The following is an 18318-nucleotide window of genomic DNA, read 5'->3' on the forward strand; positions in this document are numbered from 1 at the left end:
CTCCACCCCTCACACCCTGCCCCAGGCCCAGATTGGCCACGTGGGGCGCCTGTCATCCTACCCACTGCACCCTAGGGAGGGGTGGGGGTTGGGGGGGTTGTCACTCAGCCACCTGTGTGGTGCTAGCTTAAACCCCCCTGCCCAGAAGCATTGGGGGAGAGCTGGGTGCAGAGCTGCGGGCTGAGGCTCTGCTGAGAGGCCTCGCCCCCAACCCTGCTACCAGCTGGGCCCCATCTCTGGACCACCCCCCTGCTGAGAAGGACAGGGAGCCAAGGTGGCAAAAGCCCACAGCTCAGCCATGAGAAGTAAGTGAATGGGGCCACCTGGGACGGGGGAAGCCTGGATCCGGTGGTCATCCCCAGGCCCTCTGGAATGGAAGGGTGTCTTGGGAACAAAGTGAGCAAAGCTGAGTGCTTTCCCTGGGCAGGGTGTGTCCCCATCAAGGCCAGGGTCTGTTGGGAGATGGGTGGAGAAGCTGGGAAGTCTGGCTCCCAGGCAGTTCTCTTAGAGCAACGATAGTAAAGGGACTCCTCTGTCGTGAGCTCTGGAAAGGATCTCCAAGAGCACCTGAGGTGCCCTACCCCTCATTTTAGAAAGAGACTGAGCCCCAGAGAGGCCGAGAGCTTCCCTCCAGATCACAGCTGTAGTAGGTGGAGGCTGGTGATTAACAGGCATCCCGAGCGCACTCACGGCGCCCACTGCAGTGTTGCCCTCTGTGCCTCCCGCCTGCCTGCCTGGAAGAGGGGGCCAGAAGAGCTGTTGTGCCCTGGAGCAGCAGGACAGTGAAAGTCGGGTGAGGTCAGCAGGTAGAGAGGGTCAGAACCCAGCACCCAGGCCTCGGAGCCACCAGGCTTTCTGCCCAGCCCAGGGATGTAAGGAGCGAGTGGAACCCAGCCAGGGTGCCGTGAGTGTGTGAGTGTGTGAGTGTGTGAGTGTGTGAGTGTGTGAGTGTGTGTGTGTGTGTGTGTGTGTGTGTGTGCGCACGCCCCCAGGTTCAGTCACCTATTTGATGAGGGGGATCAGGCAGTGCAGATGGGAGCAGAAAGCTTTCAGCTTCACCCCTTTCTGGCTTGGAGCCATGGGCCAACAGCTGGTGGGCAGATGTCTGGGGTCCCTGTGCCTTCCCAAAGAGCAAGAGAGGGCAAATTTGCCAGTCCTCGTGTTCACGCAAGAGAAGCCTGGGAACCTCTCAGAGCACTGGGCGAAGGAGAAAAAGGAAAGCCCTCTGGGCCCAAGGCTTGCACCCTGAGGCAGCCCCGGCCTCAACCTGGTGTCTCCCCACAAGACACAGAAGTAAGGCCATCTTAGGCCCCAGGAAGACCCATGGGCTGAGAGCCTAAAGACCAGGTTCTGCCACCACCTCTGTCACCGGCTAACCATGTAGTCTTAGGCAAGTCATTGGGTCATGGTCTCCTCATTTGCAAAACAAAGGAGCTGAATTTAAAAACGAAACCAATCAATTCTGAAGACGCTCCCAATTCTGAGGGCCCAGGACCAAGGAGAGAGCCCTGGTCCTGGAGTTGGACACCCCCACAGGTAGTGACTGATGCTCCATTTTCCCAGAGGGTAGACAGAGAGGAGGAAAGCAAAGGGAAAAGCTCCACTTCCAAGCTTGGGATGGAGACTCCAGTGCAGGGGTATGAGCTGGGGCTGGCCTGGAGGGGTGCAAAGAGCCAAAACCTTCTACAGGAAGGAGGGCCCCTGGGAGTGTCAGTTTCCCTTCTAGCTTCTTCCCATTAGCAGTTAGCAAAGGTTAGTCTTCCCAGAAATGGCTTCAAATCAGCAAATCCGCCCTAGGAACCAATGACTGGGTGTGCGTCAGTGCATGGCAGGAGGGCAGCAGTGTGTGGGACGGGGTGAAGGTGACACCAGGGCATCTTTACGTAATATCCCCCCACAGCTCCATCCAGGTTGGAAGAACAGGGGGTCTCTTCTGGTTGGGGCTCTGTGCCATGGGTCTTTCTCACTTGGACAGCTCTGGGTATTTCCTAGCCCTAACTTATCTGACTGCCCCCCACTTAAGTGCCAGCCACCACCATGTCCTCTGACAAAAGCCGGGTCAAGTTGGAGCCCTGAGGGCTCGTGACACACCCAAAGACCAAGGAGTAGAAACAGACTGAGAAATAAAGAGAGATGCAGAGGCCTAACTCAAAGGACGGAGGTGAATGTAACACATGGGAGAGAGTGACGTCCGGCTAGAGATATAGATGGAGAAATACCAGGAGAGTCAAAACATTGTGGTATGAGGCCTGAGACAGAACCGGAGTGCAGGCAACAGAGAGGCACACGGACTCAGGGAGAGAGGAATAGAAAACCCGCTGGCGGTAGAAGGGAGACTCTGAGTATCAGTGGAGCCTAGGAAGGCAGAAAGTAGGAGGCATGGATTTCCCGGAGTTTCTGGAAGGATGGTACAGGCTCCCTGCTCCTAAGTAGAGAGGAAATGTCCATGAGCCAAAAAGTCCCCAGCCAGCCAGAGGGAGGGCGGCCAGTCATCTCACTCAGGCCATGGCCAGTGTGGAGCCAATAGGCCAAGGCCCTGGCTCTAGGCCTGGATGGAGAGGTGGAGCATGAGAGGTACAGGTGCCTGCCTGTCTGGGGTAGCTGATCTTTCTCAGGTCTGATCATGCTAACGAGGAGCAGTGGGCCAAACAGGGCCCACTCCCCAGGGCATCACAGATCTCACCCTGAGAGCCAGGGCCATCTGAGGACTTTACAAAGGGTCTGTCCTTCTTCATATCACTCCTGCAACTTCCCCTTTTCCTCTCTTCCCTTTCCTAACTAGGATCCCAAACACGCCACCCCCAGCCCAGGGCTCTAGAGGTTGGAGCATCCCAGCCTGTCCCCTCATAATGAGACCTGGGTGTTGGTGCCACCATCCCTCCCAGTGGCTCCCTCCTCCTGCCCTGTTTCTGTGCCCCAGTCTCAAACAGGGACTTTCCCCTGCTACAGAGCTCTCCAGAGAACGGAGCCCTGGGATCTCCTCCTGTCCTCCATGGCTAGTCCACTCCTCCTGCTGCTGCAACGCTGCCCCTTTCCTGGGACTTTGGGCTCAGAAAGGATGGAGATGTCTATTTGAGGGGAGGGATGGTAACAGAGCCAAGGCCCTTCTGAGTCCTCGGGCCTCCCGGAGCCGCAGAGGCCTCGGGAAAGGAGACACAACCCTGGAGGCAGGGAAGGCGGCTGAGTGTGACATCTGGGCTTCCACTCCTCAGAGCTTCCTCCCGGTGATTCACCCCCTCCCCCATTCACTGGTTGTTTTCACTCAATTCTTTTGTTTCCCCTCCTTTCTCTAGTCCCAGACTGCGGGGGTGGCGGGGGCACAAGGAGGGGGTTTCAGGTGGCTGGCTGTCTTTCGTGGCTTTTCAAAACCCCAGACTCTCCCTCGCCCACCTGAGTTTTAGCTTCGCTACTTTCTCAGCCCTGGGATCTGGGTGTATCAGCAGAAAATTCTCCGCATGGGCTGGGAGGAGCGCTCACCAGGTAGAACTGCTTCTCCCCTGACCCCCATCCAGCCCTCCCCCTCCTCCCCTGTGGTGGTACCCACCACCGTGGTTTTCAGCTTTGCAGAAGCTGCAGGAACTGAGAGCTGAGAAAGGAGGGAGGCTGGCGACAGGCTGGGGCACACGGTGGACCAGCTGTGGTCTCCCTGGGGAAAGGGACTGAGAGTTTGGGCTGCGGGGAGAGGGGGTGCCTTAGCTAAGAAAAGAGACACATTCCCCTTTCCCGTTCATTCATTCATTCCTGCAGAGAGGTCTCCTGAGATGTATGAAAGCCAGGCTACACCCCAGTGGAGCTGTGGCTTTCCAGAGGAGTCCCAGTGAGGAACTCTGCTGGGATGGGTTAGAAGCCTGGCCCTGAGCAGTGGGTAAAGGTGGGAGAAAGCTGACACCACGGAGGAAGAGCTGGGACAGAGGGAATATCGTCTCTCCGGATCTTTACATTAGACATGAGTCCTAGCTTTAGTTCCACAGTGTCCTCCCTGAATTCCGTTCCTAGCCCACCCCCCTCACTTTCCCCTGCAGCCAGTGAGTAACCTGTCCCGTCCCATTCTCCTCAGTGCATTTGGGCAGCGCATTCTTGTAGGGTGTATAGCTAAATGGTTGAGGGCACTGGCTCTCAAGACAGAGACCTGACTTCAAATGCCAGATCTGCCACCTCTGGTGGTGTAACCTTAGTCAAGCCATTTACTCTCTCCTGGACTCAGTCACTCTCATCTGTAAAATGAGGGCAATACAAGTAGTGCCCACTTCACAGGGTTGTTGTGATCATTAAATGAAAAACGTAGACAAAACTTGGCACAGAGCTAGAATTTGGCCAACGCTCACGCCTGTCATTCTCATTCCTCTGTGATCAACGTCCCCTGGAGAAAAGGAGAGAGAGGAGAGAGGGAAGGCCCAGCTCTGGGCTGACAGCACCAAGAGGACATGAGGACCCCAGGTTCCTCTGTCTTCATCCATTCTCCACCAGGCCTGGGGGTGGTTCTAGGGTTTGAGGGGAGAGATCCCCCAAGATTGGAGCCTCCATTTTACTCCTACCATTTCCTCTCTGTGGCACAGGGCACCTGGACGGGGCCCAGGGCTGGCTTCCTAGGGTGGCGCAGGGCCAGCTCTGGGAGTATTCAAAGAGCGCTATCAATGAATCTCACAGCTGTGAGGAGGGTGAGATTAGAGGCTGGAGGGAGGGGAGCACAGACTACTTAGTCTCTACCGTATTTCCCCACTTAGGATGTGCTCATAGGAAGCTCTCTGCTGATCCTCCAATGTCGGAAGCAGTCCAGGGGAGATTCATTTTCCTTTCTCAGTACTGCATCAGAATGACATTGTTAGAGGTCACTCTGGATGATGGGGAAGATGCCAGAATGAACTGGGGAAGAGACCACCAACACACCCCTCATCCCCAGGTGGGGGGAGCCTGGCAAAAAAGCAGGAAGAGGGAGGAAATTCTTGCTAATCCAAAGTGTAGGCCGAGGCCCAACAAGGTGGGGTGCCAACCTGGAGCTTGTTCAAACACAGAATCGAGGCCCCCCTCAGACCTGCATGTTAACAAGATCCCTAGGCGAGCTTGTTGGAGACAAAAAGGGCTAGAGTCATGCAGTCACTAAGTGATTTCAGGAGACAGCACGCACATGGGGCCATTTCTCCCTCCTTGGAATGGGAGGGTTTCCTTTGCCTGGCCGTGGGAGAGAGTGGCGGTGAGATGCTCAGATCTTCCCAGAGCAGCGGTGCGGGCAGACGAGGGCTGCGGTAGGGAGCTGTGCTGCAGGGCTGGCCCAGAGGTTCCTGACCTTTGCTTGGTTCTAGTTCCTGGCACCGTCAGGCTCTTAGATGGTAAGTTCCTGGCAGGCCAGGCTCCCAGGCAACAGTTTGAGTAATCCTGTGATTACTCAGCTCCCCCTCCCCAATCTGGCTTCCCAGCACCTGCTGCTGCAGGGTGGTGGCTCAGGGGTAGGTTTAGAAGGTGAGGTCTCCGAGGTGTTTTTCAATTCCTGCTACCCTCACTGCCACCTCTGCCAGTCCCCTTCTCATCCTCTCCCCTCCTCCACAGTCAGACTCATGCGCACCAGGACTTTCTCTTTGAAGTTTTGGGTAGATGGCATTGGAGGGGACACAGGTGGCAGGGGAAGGCGGGAGGAGTAGGATAAAAGGGCCTGACAGTGCTGACAGGGCTAGGACATTAGTGGGTTTTTCTGTGTTTCTTTGGCCATCTCTCCATCTTGGGTCTAAGTCTCTCTTAACCTGACCCTCTAACTTGGACCCTCTGACTCTTTGTCAGTCTCACTGGGTACCTCTGTCTGGGACTACAGTTGGGGACATGGGGGAGTGGCTGGCCTAATGGCTGGGGTCCAAAGTCAGACATCCCCCAAACACTATATTTGTGATAGGGGCCTGTGGCTGGCTACATTGTCCCATGAGAAGGGCAAGGTCTTGGTGACACTGTTGTGGGGTTCCTAGGGCCAGGACCAGCAGCGGGTCAAGCAGGGAGACGTGTCTGGGTCACCCATGTGGTCAGCACACACACGCATGCGGATGTGGCTCTGGGAGAAGGGAACAGGCAGGGAGGCCTGTGGTCGATGGTAGGGCTGGAGCCTGAGTTCCCACTGTGGCTTGGCCTAATCTCCCTCCCGCTTACTTTTGTGGGTGACCCACGTTGGTTCCTCCCCTCTCTGGGCTTAGGTCTACCGAGGAGAGAGATACCACAGTGTTGGGGGGAAGGTGTTGAGGCAAAGCAGACTCAATGGGGCACAAGCATGTCCATGGACCTCAGATGCCCACTGGCCTTCTTCCCCTCAGCTCCGCTCAGCAGTAACTGGCATACACAGTGCTTCATATCCAGCACAGGGCTTCCCACAGGTGATGCCATTTAACTGTACCACCTACAGCCACCCCGTGGAAAAGCGATGCTATTTTTATCCTGTTTTTACCAACAAGGGAACTGAGGCCTGGAGAATCTAAGTGACTGGACGTGCAGGTGCCCCATATGTTCTGCCCTTTTCCAAGTACTCGAACCCCTCTTGTTCTCTCTTCCCCTCCATGCATTCCAATCTGCTCTTTACTTACTGGAAAGAATCTGAAAGGCTCACTTGCCATCTGTCCTGGACGATCACAGCTTTCTGCATGGGTGATGCGCAGGCAAGTGGGGCTGGGGGATGGGGAATCGAGTCCCAGTGGAGGGTTTCATGCACCTATGTGCCCTGTCCCCCTTGAGAAGGCAGCTGCTAACTCTGACTCACCTCAAGGCCGATGGAAACAACATTTCAGGGAGTGGCAGGCAAACCATGGCCACCCCCCATTTCACCTCAGCAGGCCCTAGACATGACCAGGGTGTAGGCCCCAAGGAGCTCAGAGGGGAGGCAGCAGGTCGGCAATGGCAGAAAAGAGACCCATATGCCCTTGGGAGTGACAAAAACACCCAAAATAGCAGGAATCCCAACTCTGCCCAGCTCCCCTTCAAAGATAGGCTGGATGAATGCCAACTGCTGGCCCCTGAGACTCAGTAGAGAACTGTGGGCATTGACAGGGCCAGGGCACTGAGCCTGGGGCCAGCATCAGTGAAGGGGGGGCAGGCACAGCTTAAAGTGAGCTCAGTTGGCAGGAGGGAAGGTCCTACTCCCCAGCGAACAAGCGCCAACACACAAATATGCACATGTGCACCTGGCTCAAACAGACATGCCGTTGGCTCACAAATCACATGTACCTTTCATGTGTACACACACACACTCAAACATGTCCAAAAGCTGTGTACATAGAACAGCACAATGGAAAGTTTCGGGTAACTGGGATGTATACCCAGCTCTGGGGCAAACTAGCTGCATGAACGTGGGCCAACCACCTTCCTCGCCTGGCCTCTTTCATCGCTTGTAAAGGAAAGAAAGGGCAGAAGGAGATGGTCTCAAGTCCCAGGCAGCATTCACCTTCATGACTTGTGTGCATGTAGTTGAAAGCAGAGGCCCTCGTGTGCATGCTCACAGGGCTACCCTCTCTCTGCTCTGAGGCCAAGGGCCTAGGAGCCCTGGCCCTCGGGCATCTGGCACAGCCCCACTCTCCTGCACTCCATCTGGTCTTCTCCCTACTCTCTCTGGGCCCCACTCTGTGGACCCTGCCCCTCCCTGAGCGTTCTCTGCCCGGCTGAGGATGGCTGGCATCTACCTGGCCCCCAGGTCCCCTCTGCCTGGTGCACCACATCTTCCCGCCATACCCCACACTCTGCCCACAGGAGCCGAGACCCAGTGGGGGAGGGTGGCACAAAGAAAGCCCCCTAGGCGGGAAGCAGGTGTTGCGAAGCAGTAAGGACTCCTAGGTCCCCAGGCGAGAGGGAGGCAACTGGAGCTTTTCAACTTGAAGGGCTGAGCAGGTGGCCTCTCCGCAGCTGCTTTCTCTGCCCCTCTAGAGCTGGAACAACTCCCAGCCACCCCACAAAACACAAAAAACGGCCTCCACAGACCCCTTGCTGAGCAGCATTTGGCATTTTACCCCTTCCAGTATGCAGGAGGGAAACCGCAAGCTGGAGCCGGGTTGGGTGGGGAAGCACCATGCCCCTGTATCCACAGCCCAGGAACACGGGTAGGGTCCAGAAAACGCCCCCGGGCTGACCTCCTGCTCTTTCTTTTCCAGCACAAATCGAAGTGATTCCTTGCAAAATCTGTGGGGACAAGTCATCTGGGATCCATTACGGCGTTATTACCTGTGAGGGGTGCAAGGTGAGTGCACACGTGTACACAGTCTCCTGGAGATGAGGAGAGGGGTTTGTGGCTGTGGACTCCAGGGATGGGCTCCTGAGGCAGCTTGGTGGTGCCTTACCTGGGGGTTCTGCATACAGGGTGCCTTTGTCTTCAGCTGGGGAAGTGACTGTAGGACTAATTGCAATCATGCTAAGAAATGGGGGAGAGGAAACTGACCATAGGATCTGGGGAAGCTGGGGCAGGAGCTTGTGGATTGGAGGCACTCAGGACCAGCAGCCTGGTCTCCACCTGCCTTCTCCAGGGCTTCTTCCGCCGGAGCCAGAGCTGTAACGTGGCCTACTCCTGCACCCGCCAGCAGAACTGCCCCATCGACCGCACCAGCCGGAACCGCTGCCAGCACTGCCGCCTGCAGAAATGCCTGGCACTGGGCATGTCCCGAGACGGTGAGGCCGAGCGGGCAGCCCCCAAGCTTTCCCTGCAGGCTGGAGGTCCCCTCTCCGTCCCTCCCTGACAGGCCCTGTCTCTTCCGCTGTCCAATGTGGGGGTAGGCAGACCACCCTCATCAGAGCTCTTCACAGTCCCCAGCTTCAGGCTTTGCTAGAACAACCCTCCTTTCCCCAAGGTACCCAACTCTTCCTTTTCTTCTGGGGATGGTTTCTCCTCACTCCACTCCCCCTGGCCCAGAAACCATCCAGGTCCTACCTCTTCCCCTCCTGCCCCCATCGCTCTAGCCTGAGAATAACCCAGAGGCCCTGAGGGTGGGAGGCCTGCTGTTCCTGGTCCTCCCTCTACCTTCCTCACCCACCCCCTCCTCACGCCCCCCACCTCCGCCCCACCACAGAGGGGACCCGAGGCAGAGCTGGGGGGCCATGAGGTGATGAGCCAGAAGGAGCCTGTCAGCACTTTTCAGCGCCCAAAATAACAAAGTGAAAGGAAACAGGCAGGGGTGCAAGGGGCAGGCGGGGCGAGGGGCTGTGCCCCCACACCTGGGAGGGGTGGGGGGGGAGTGAAAAGGCAGGAAAGAGAGAGCAGAAGAGGATGTTCAGAAGCGAGCCGCGGAACCTGGGTTGGGCTGTGGTGAGTATCTAGGTCACCAGGGAGCCTGCAGGCCTGACCACAGGGAGACCTGTGTTCTCAGCTCTCCTCTTCCTCCGACCCTCCTAGAAGGGCGAGGTGACCCCGATACCGCTCGAGGCCCCCTACTCCACCACCCCCAGCCCCAATACCAGGAGGCCAGGATTCTCAGTCCAGACTCATTGCTTCAATTCTGCCACATTTAGAAGCTGACATCAAGCTGGGAAGAGTTTTTGCTCAGGAGACCAAAATGCCTGGGCTGGACAGAGCCCTGAAGCAAACAGGAGAGAGGTGGGAGGGGTCCTGAGCAAAAGTCCCCTGGAGGGAGGTTCTCAGGCAAGACCTGACAAGTTCTGCCTGGAGTCAGCTGTTCAGGGAACAGCTCGATAATCCCGCAATAATCAAAACGCCTGTGGAGTAGGCCCAGTACCTGTCCTCCTGCCTGAAAAACTCCTGGTCCCCAACCTCTTTCAGCTGTCAAGTTTGGCCGCATGTCCAAGAAGCAAAGGGACAGCCTCCACGCGGAGGTGCAGAAGCAACTGCAGCAGCAGCAGCAGCAGCAGCAGCAGCGGGAGCAGGTGGCCAGAACCCCTCCTGCAGGGGGCCGAGGGGCAGACCCCCTCTCCTGCACCTTGGGGCTCCCAGATGGGCAGCTGCCGCTGGGCTCCTCACCTGACCTGCCTGAGGCCTCTGCCTGCCCCCCTGGCCTCCTGAGAGCCCCAGGCTCCAGGCCTTCCTACTCCAACAGCTTGGCCAAAGCGGGGCTCAACGGGGCCTCATACCACCTCGAATACAGCCCTGAGCGGGGCAAGGCTGAGGGCAGAGAGAGCTTCTACAGCCCGGGCAGCCAGCTGACCCCTGACAGATACGGACTTCATTTTGAGGATCCCAGGCATCCTGGGCTAGGCCCGGACAGCTACCGCAGCACCCCGGAGGTGCCCTATGCCTCCCTGACGGACATTGGTGAGCAGCTGAGAGGCAGAAGGGGTGGGGAAGATGAGGAAAGGGAATCCAAGAGAGGTCCTAGTTGGCACCCCATGTAAACCAAACGTGAGCCCAAGGGAGTTGAGGGGTCCTGGACAAGGGGTTAAGGGGGCTGCCAGGCGAAGGGGTGCCCTTCATACGTGTAAGGTAGGAGCTGGCTGAGACAGAGCCTGTGCCTTCTCCTCTGGCCCCAGAACACTTGGTGCAGAATGTGTGCAAGTCCTACCGAGAGACGTGTCAGCTGCGACTGGAGGACCTGCTGCGGCAACGCTCCAACCTCTTCTCCCGGGAGGAGGTGGCTGGCTACCAGAGGAAGGTGAGGCCAGGGGACCTGCCAGGAGGGAGGACCTCCTACCGCCGGGGAGTCCAGAGATGGCTACCAGCACACCTTGTGGGCTGGGGTGAAGCAGGGCATCACAGATACACACAAGTGTGAGCCCACTTTGAAGCAGGGGGGCGTCTTCATCGCAGCAGGTGGACGAGAGCTTTCCCTGAGCCTCTGCCTGGTAACACTTTACTCGGCCTCCACTACCCCACCCGGGGCACTGTCCCTCCCCCTCCATCAACCAGAACAACAGTCAGAGCCCTGGTTACCACTCATTGAACACCCTTCTCTGCCGGGCACTGTGGGAAATGCTTTTTTACAATTATCCTTGACCCTTATGACAACCAACCTATGAGGTTGGTATGTGTTTCTGTTTTTAACAGACCTGGAAACTGAGCTCAGGGTGGTTAATAGAGTCACTCTAGGTCCCAGAGTGGTGGAGCCAAAGGCAAATTCAGGCTCATTGGGCTCCAAAGCTTACGTTCTCTCCTCTATCGCACTCTGGCAATACCACCGGCTCTAAAAACACTCATCTGGCACTGAACTGTGGCTTCTCTGGGTTATTGAGACCTTTGAGTATGTCATTTTGGGGTGGGTGCTCAGTAAGTGGGACCCAATGATAGGACTTGACCCAAATGTGCATTTGTGCTGAGAATAGGCTAAAACGGCCCAGTTGAGAGAATGGGGGAGTTCATAAACTGCCCCCTGCAATTTGTCAGTCCAGGCTCCCAGGGGCTTGGGGCAGTCACCGGGTTCTAAAGAGGGCTACAGTGGGACCCTCCTCCTTCCCTGCAGTCGATGTGGGAGATGTGGGAGCGCTGCGCCCACCGCCTCACCGAGGCCATTCAGTACGTGGTGGAGTTCGCCAAGAGGCTCTCGGGCTTTATGGACCTCTGCCAGAATGACCAGATTGTGCTGCTCAAAGCAGGTGCCAGGAGGGTGGGCAGGCCTGGAGGGAAGGGGGTGGGGCAGGGTGGAGGGAGGTGGTTAAGGAGCCAGGACCCCGAGGTGGCCAGAGACGAGGGCCTGGCTTTGGGTGACGCTGCCCCTGCCCTTTTCCTCCCCACTCCCAGGAGCAATGGAGGTGGTGCTGGTGAGGATGTGCCGGGCCTACAACGCCAACAACCACACAGTGTTTTTCGAGGGCAAATACGGTGGCGTGGAGCTGTTCCGAGCCTTGGGTGAGAAGCAGGAGGAAATGAGAGAGAGGAGTCGGATGGGTCTAGAGCTTCGAGACCCAGGGCATCCTCTTTTCCGGGCAGATTGCGCCCCCCTGCTCCAAACCCCAAGAGGGTGGGCATCCTTGGGCACCGTGGCATCCCCAGCTTGCTCAGTCTCTGTGTCCTCTTCATCAGGCTGCAGCGAGCTCATCAGCTCCATCTTTGACTTTTCCCGCTCCCTGAGTGCCTTGCACTTTTCCGAGGACGAGATTGCCCTGTACACAGCCCTTGTCCTCATCAATGCCAGTGAGTGTCGCTGGGCTAGGGTCAGGGACATTCGGCTGGGGGGGTGTGACAGATATTGAAGAGTCTAGACCTTCGGATGTGGTTAAATCTAGGAAATTGCTTTAAAGAGCACAGAGCCCATTAAAGGCCAATATGGCTATAAAATAACATCAGTTCAAATGAAGATTCAGAGGAGCCTGAGAGAGGGAAAAGGGCAGCACAGGGAGTTGGGGAAGAGGGCGATGTGAGGATGAGGGGAAGTGAGGCACTTCTCTGAAAGAAATGAGTCTGCTTGTGCATCCAAGTCAGTCATGCCATTGTGACTGCGCGTTACAACCACCTGGGGAGCTTGAAACAGGGTTGCTACCTGGGCCCACCTCCCAGAGACTCCGAGGTGTTTGATCTGGGGTGTGGCCAGAGCACTAGAATTTTTAACAGCCTCCCACAGGTGATCATAATGTGCCACCAAACTTGAGAATCTCTGCTCTGTGTAGACTAACCTGAAGACAGTACACCATCATGGCAGGACTCTGGACATCACTCCCCTAAAGGGAGTGGCCTGGGCTGGGCCAGCAGAATGCTAAGTATTCAGAGAACCTGGGGAAGTGGGTCAAGCAACTAACTTGAGTTTACGGACCAAAATTATCAGTCTTCTGGATCTGCCAATGAGTAGAGACCTAAAAATATTCCTTAAACTGGAAATAAAAATTTGAAAGATGACTTCTGGCTATTTTATGGAGCCAGAGCAAAAAGTGGTCTGTCTGCTGAAGTTGGCTCCAGACTCCTGCAGAGGCCCTGATGCTGGCCTTGGTGGCTTCACAAAAGCCATCTCCTATGTGAAGTCATCATTGGCCAGAGGACAGGGAACTCTCTTCCAATCTCCACCCCCCACACACCCCCGGCAGAAACCTAGTGCCTGGCATTGGATGGGCGATGAGAAATATCAGGGTACCAGGGAGAAGACAGCTTATCTATGGAAGTTCGTATCTCTTTCATCTCTCTCCCCAGTTTTCCTTGTAGACAGGTAGCCAAGCCCAAGGCCCCAGAACTTACCATTATCAGATCAAAGCACACACGTGCGCACGCACATACACACGCACTCAGCTGAAAGACCTCATCCAGAACAGATGTCCAAAACAGTACACCCTTTTGGTGGAAGCTAATGTCCATGTTCTTTCTCATTCTTACTATGGTCCCATCCCCTCCTTCAGACCGGCCGGGGCTCCAAGAGAAAAGGAAAGTAGAGCAGCTTCAGTCCAATCTGGAGCTGGCCTTTCACCATCATCTCTGCAAGACTCATCGCCAAGGCATCTTGGCAGAGGTAGGAGCAGTCCCTGGGGAAGAAGAGGTCGGGCACAGTGCCAGAGCTGTGACATCAGGGTGTGTGAGGCCCAGGGTCTGGGGGTACAGAGAAGCATCTGCCACAATGCATTAGAGAGCTTGCAACAGCACAGGAACTGAGGGAACAAACAATCACTTTCTATGTGTGAAAAGATAGAAAGTTAGAGAGCCTGGAATTGGAAGGGACCTCCAGGGAGCAATTCAGTTTAATATAGCCAACACTTCCCCAGCACCTGCTTGTACAAGGCACTGTGGAATGGAAAGATACAGAGACGTGTCCTTGTCCCCACCACGAGTTTTCAACCTGCTATGAAGAAGAGACTCGTGCACCAGTAGCTCTAATACAGAGTAGAATGTGATATGCGATATAATAAAAATGCAGTTAACAAAGGGCTGTCTGTCACAGATGTAATCTCTCATCCTCAGGGCCACTCAGTCAATAGGGTAGGTATTATTTATCTTCCTGTAGTGTTTAGGAGACTTAAGTGACTTAGCCAAGTTTACAGGATCAGTAAGTGATAAATGCAAGATTTAATCCCAGTGCTCTTTCCACCATAGCCCTGTGCCCCTGATACATTACTCTGATAAGCGATATTAGGGAAATGTTAGAAGAACATAGAACAGGATTAAAAATAATTTGAAGGTAAAAGGAGTGAATCATAAATGCTTCCGAGAAAAGGTAGCATTTAAACTAGACCATGAAATAGGTAAGATTTTAACAGACATTCATGGGATGGGGCAGGCATTTCACGTGTAGAAAATGAAATGAGCAAAAATAAGAAGACAAAATCATGCCTATATGGAGAATATAGTTCATGGTACATTTTGACTAAGATCAGGATAGATAGATGGAGGCAGGGAAGTAGTAGAAGACAGGCTTGGAAATTAGGTCAGGGAGCAAATCAGAGAGGACTTTAAATGACATATTAAAGAGTAAAGGCTTTATTTCTAGGCAGTGGCGAGCCCCAAGGGCTAAAGGAATGATATCATCAGAGCTATTATTTAGGCAATTTAATTTGGAACCAGTGTAAAGGAACCACTTATGTAAGCGTTCAAGCAACGGGAGCTTGCTATGTGCCAGGCACGGTGCCCAGTGCTGAGGATACAGCAGTGACTTAAGTCTCTGCCCTGAAGAGACTTCAGGTCTGGCAGAATAGAGTAGAAGGGGGAGATGGGCCCTGGAACCTGGGAGAGCAGCTGGGAAGCAATCTGATTAGATCCATTTTAGAACAGATCGCCTCCCCACTGTCACCTCATGCACACGCCACACCCCCAGCACTGTTTTCACTTGGACTGTTAGAGGCCTCCTAACTGAACCCCTGTTCCACCTTTGTCTGTCCCATGTCAGCCACACAGCACTGTTCTCGGTCCTCCGATAGCTGCCCATCATGCTGAGAATCAAATCTAGAGTCTGTGTCAGGGCCTGCCAGCCTCGTGATATGACCCCTGACTGCTTTTCTCACCTCTTCTCTTTCCACTGCCCTCTCAACTACCAGTTCCAGCAACACCCGCCCCCTTGCTATTCCTTGAACACATAACACACAGCTGTACCTACTGTTCCAACTGCTGGAAGGTTCTTCCTCGCGTTTTCTAAATGGCTTGCTTGCTCCATCCCTTCATTCTGGGAAGGTTTTCCCAGACCACCTTGTACAAAAAGCCCCTCACCCTGCTTTATTGCTCTTTAAAGAAGTTCTTAGACATATTGTATATTTGTTTATTTTCTGGATCCTTCACTAGAAATATACATTCAATAAATGTAGATATTTCATTCAATGATATATCCCCTAGCCCATCCCGGAGCCCACCTGATTAAGTTCTCAACAACTATTTGTTGAATGAATGAAGCTATTGCAAAAGCCCAAACTCAAAGTAAAGCAGTACAAATGAAAAGACGATGGCTTCCGGAGATATCAAGGGGTGACATGTTGCCTGTTCTTCCCTTTCCTGGGAAACTAAGCTGGGCAGAAGGGGGCGGGGGTGGCTGTGAGAGGTATTTCTAAGCCTCACTTGCTTATAGAGGAAACTGCAGAAGATAAATGGCTTTCTCAGCCTTTCTCTGATGAGGTCCCCCTCCCTCTGTCTCCTTTGGGTCTCTGGGTCTTTTTCATTCCCCCTCTGGCTGAGTCCTAGCAGTGTTGGGTACCTGCTTGGAAACTGTTTAGCTCAAACAAAGTTATTGAGCATTTGCTGGGGGTGGAGGGGAGGAAAGAGAGAGAGAGAGAAAAGATCCTACCCAAGGAGCTTAAACCTAGGGTAGGAAGGCAGACAAATTGGATCATCTTTCTTCAATGGGATTTAAGTGCTACACAGCGGAAGGACCCTTAATCTGGGGTAAGGAGGGCCTAGTTAGAGAAATATTCCCAGAGGAGGTAACACTTAAAAATAAGAATTAGCCAAGCAAAGAATTGGAAAGGCATTCCTGGTAGGGGGAACAGTATCAACAAAGGCAAAGAGTCATGTGACAGTATATAAACCAGAGTCACAGAATTCCACTATTATAAGAGCATAAAGTGTGAATTAAAGGCTTTAACAGGGCTCCTTTTAGGAGTAGCAGGAGCATGATTGGGGGTTTTGCCCAGAAAACATGCACTGGCCCACATCAGTGTTTCCTTGCCTCTGATTTCCTGACACATGCCTACCCCTACCAGTAGGGTCTGGCTGTCCCAACAAGTGCCAAGTGCATAGAGAGAAAGAGAGGGGGGTTGCCCTGGGCCAGGAAAGAGGAAAGGACTCTCTTGCTCTGGGCAGAGTACTGACCCCCCTTCCCCATTAACCCATCTCCAGCTGCCACCCAAGGGGAAACTTCGGAGCCTGTGCAGCCAGCATGTGGAAAAGCTGCAAACCTTCCAGCATCTCCACCCCATCGTGGTCCAGGCTGCTTTCCCCCCACTCTACAAGGAACTCTTCAGCACTGAAATCGAGTCACCCGAGGGGCTGTCCGAGTGACCTGGAAGAGGGACTCCTTTCCTGTCCCTAGAGCCTACTGGACCACCTCCCTGGACCCCTCCCCCTCTCAGCCTTTTCCTTTTCCATGCCCCCTGGAGGGCAGCCCTACCTGATCTTTGGGATTGAGCAAATGCTGAGACTGGTTTTCTGCCCACGGGCCTGCCGGCAGCGGGCCAAGATCCAGAGGGTTGGGACAGAGGAACACTGTCTCCAGACTCAGCTTTGTTCTGTCCTCTCTCCCATGCCCTTCACCCCAGCTTCTGGAGCAGGGGGGTGGGGAGTAGAAGGACCTCCAGGAGGACCAACCTGTCCTCAGGACAACAGGGGGGATCCAGGACACCCTGGATGAATGGAACTCATCTCTGGGCTCAGAAGCTAAGAATAGGTCGTTGAAATACCTCATTGCATTTTCCTGTGAGCTTCAGCAGAGGGGAAGCGTCAAGCTCAGAGACTGGCGGCTGGAGCCCAGAAGGACCTGTGTAGAACTTGAATCTGGACCTTCAAGCTCAGCAAGGAAATGGTTGGGCACCCTGCCCTTTCCCTGGGGTCTAAAAAACAAAACAAAAACTGCATACATGGAGGGCAAGGGGCTGGGGATAATTTTTTTATGGGATTTGGGTATAGGATAGGGTACAGTGAAAACCAAGAGCATCATAGGCAGAGAGAGAGAAAGAACTCGAATCTCTTAGGTGCACTTTAAAAACAGACATTGGGAGTTAGCACAAATCTGATTGGAGACACGTCCACATACAGGTGAAACACACACTCACTCAACCTGCAATTATGCAGCTCTATCGACACATTAGGTCTGCTACAATCTCTGTCTTCCTTGATGTCACAGAGGAGCTTAGTGGCCTCAGGAAGTGCAATAATCCTGAGGGACCCCAGAGCATTCCCATGGTGCCCCATCCACCAGTCTTAGAACTGAGGCGCTCCAAACGCTATCCCAGCCCAGCTGTCTCGTATCACAAGAATATCCAAGAGAAGCAGAGGCGGCTGGGCACCGGTCAGTCAGAAGGCCAAGGACAGACCCCAGGAGGACTGTGTGGGCCCTGCCCTCCAGCCCTGCTCTGTTACGAGAAATGGAGCAGGAGCAGTTGCAGTTCCGCCACTCAGCGACTGGGAACCACTGACTCCAGCAGGGAGGAGGTGGCCCGTTTTTTCCAGCCCCAGCACTAGATTTGGCTTTTTAAAGAGCTGTGAGCCCTCTGCTGAGGGATTAATAGCAGGTCCTGGGAGGGAGGGAATTTGCCTGTCAGGGGAGGGGTTAATTAGGTAAATGGAAACCCCAACTTGTGCCATTCTTTATAAAACGATTTCCAAGGCCAGAGGTGTGTGTGTCAGAGGAGCCTTCAATAAGATTACCTTCTTATTGGAAGGTAATCTTCTCTGCAGTCTCATTCCTATGTGGGGACCCCAATTTCCAGCCCAGCCAGCCATCAGTGTTGTAAGGACTTGAGCTCCTAACTCTGATCATCCCTCACTGAAGCTTGGGAGCTTGGGAGCTTGGGAGCGGGATCCTCAGGACCCCCCATGGAAGGAGCCTCAGCCTCAGCTCCACAGGGGATGTTCTGGGCTGAGAACTTTCCCCACAAATGATACCCATAGGGGACGTTTACAGTGGGAGGTTGCATAGAATTGCCCTGCATCGGGGAAGACAATCCTAAGGAAGGCGCTTGGCCCCGGGGCTCCCCCGAAGGGAATCGAATCGGGATGTCCCAGAGACCCTTTGGAACTGCCCAGTGGCTTCCACTGCCCGACCCCAACCCCTGGGGGCTCCAGAGCCAGCCTCCGCCCCTTGCTCCCGCTCACTCGCCATCCAGTAGCAGCGCTTGCTGCAGCCCTCCCTGGTTGCTTTATTTATTTATTTTGCACCAACAGGGTTGCTGCAGACTCATTCTCGCCTGGTTTAAAAAGAGAGAGAGAGAGGAAAAAAAGGAGAAAAGCTTTCTGGTTCTTTTTTCTACCTCAGTCTTGGCAGCAGTGGCGGCAGCAGCAACAGCAGCTGCGGGCAGACAGACGGG

The 18318-nt window shown here is 54.5% G+C and overlaps 1 protein-coding gene across 1 annotated transcript; it reads left to right on the forward strand.

Annotated features, from left to right (window-relative positions):
• The first annotated feature begins 283 nt into the window (after window positions 1-283).
• On the forward strand, window positions 284-16509 carry RORC (RAR related orphan receptor C). The gene is made up of 10 exons (XM_016217597.2): window positions 284-305; window positions 8112-8197; window positions 8481-8622; window positions 9728-10216; window positions 10432-10553; window positions 11358-11490; window positions 11636-11743; window positions 11918-12028; window positions 13219-13328; window positions 16133-16509. Exons 1-10 carry the CDS (start codon window positions 299-301, stop codon window positions 16292-16294), a joined length of 1470 nt encoding a protein of 489 aa, XP_016073083.2. The 5' UTR covers window positions 284-298; the 3' UTR covers window positions 16295-16509.
• Window positions 16510-18318: the final 1809 nt, after the last annotated feature.

Source organism: Miniopterus natalensis, chromosome 19 (assembly GCF_054644295.1).
Source record: "Miniopterus natalensis isolate mMinNat1 chromosome 19, mMinNat1.hap1, whole genome shotgun sequence".
Taxonomy (NCBI): Eukaryota; Metazoa; Chordata; class Mammalia; order Chiroptera; family Miniopteridae; genus Miniopterus; species Miniopterus natalensis.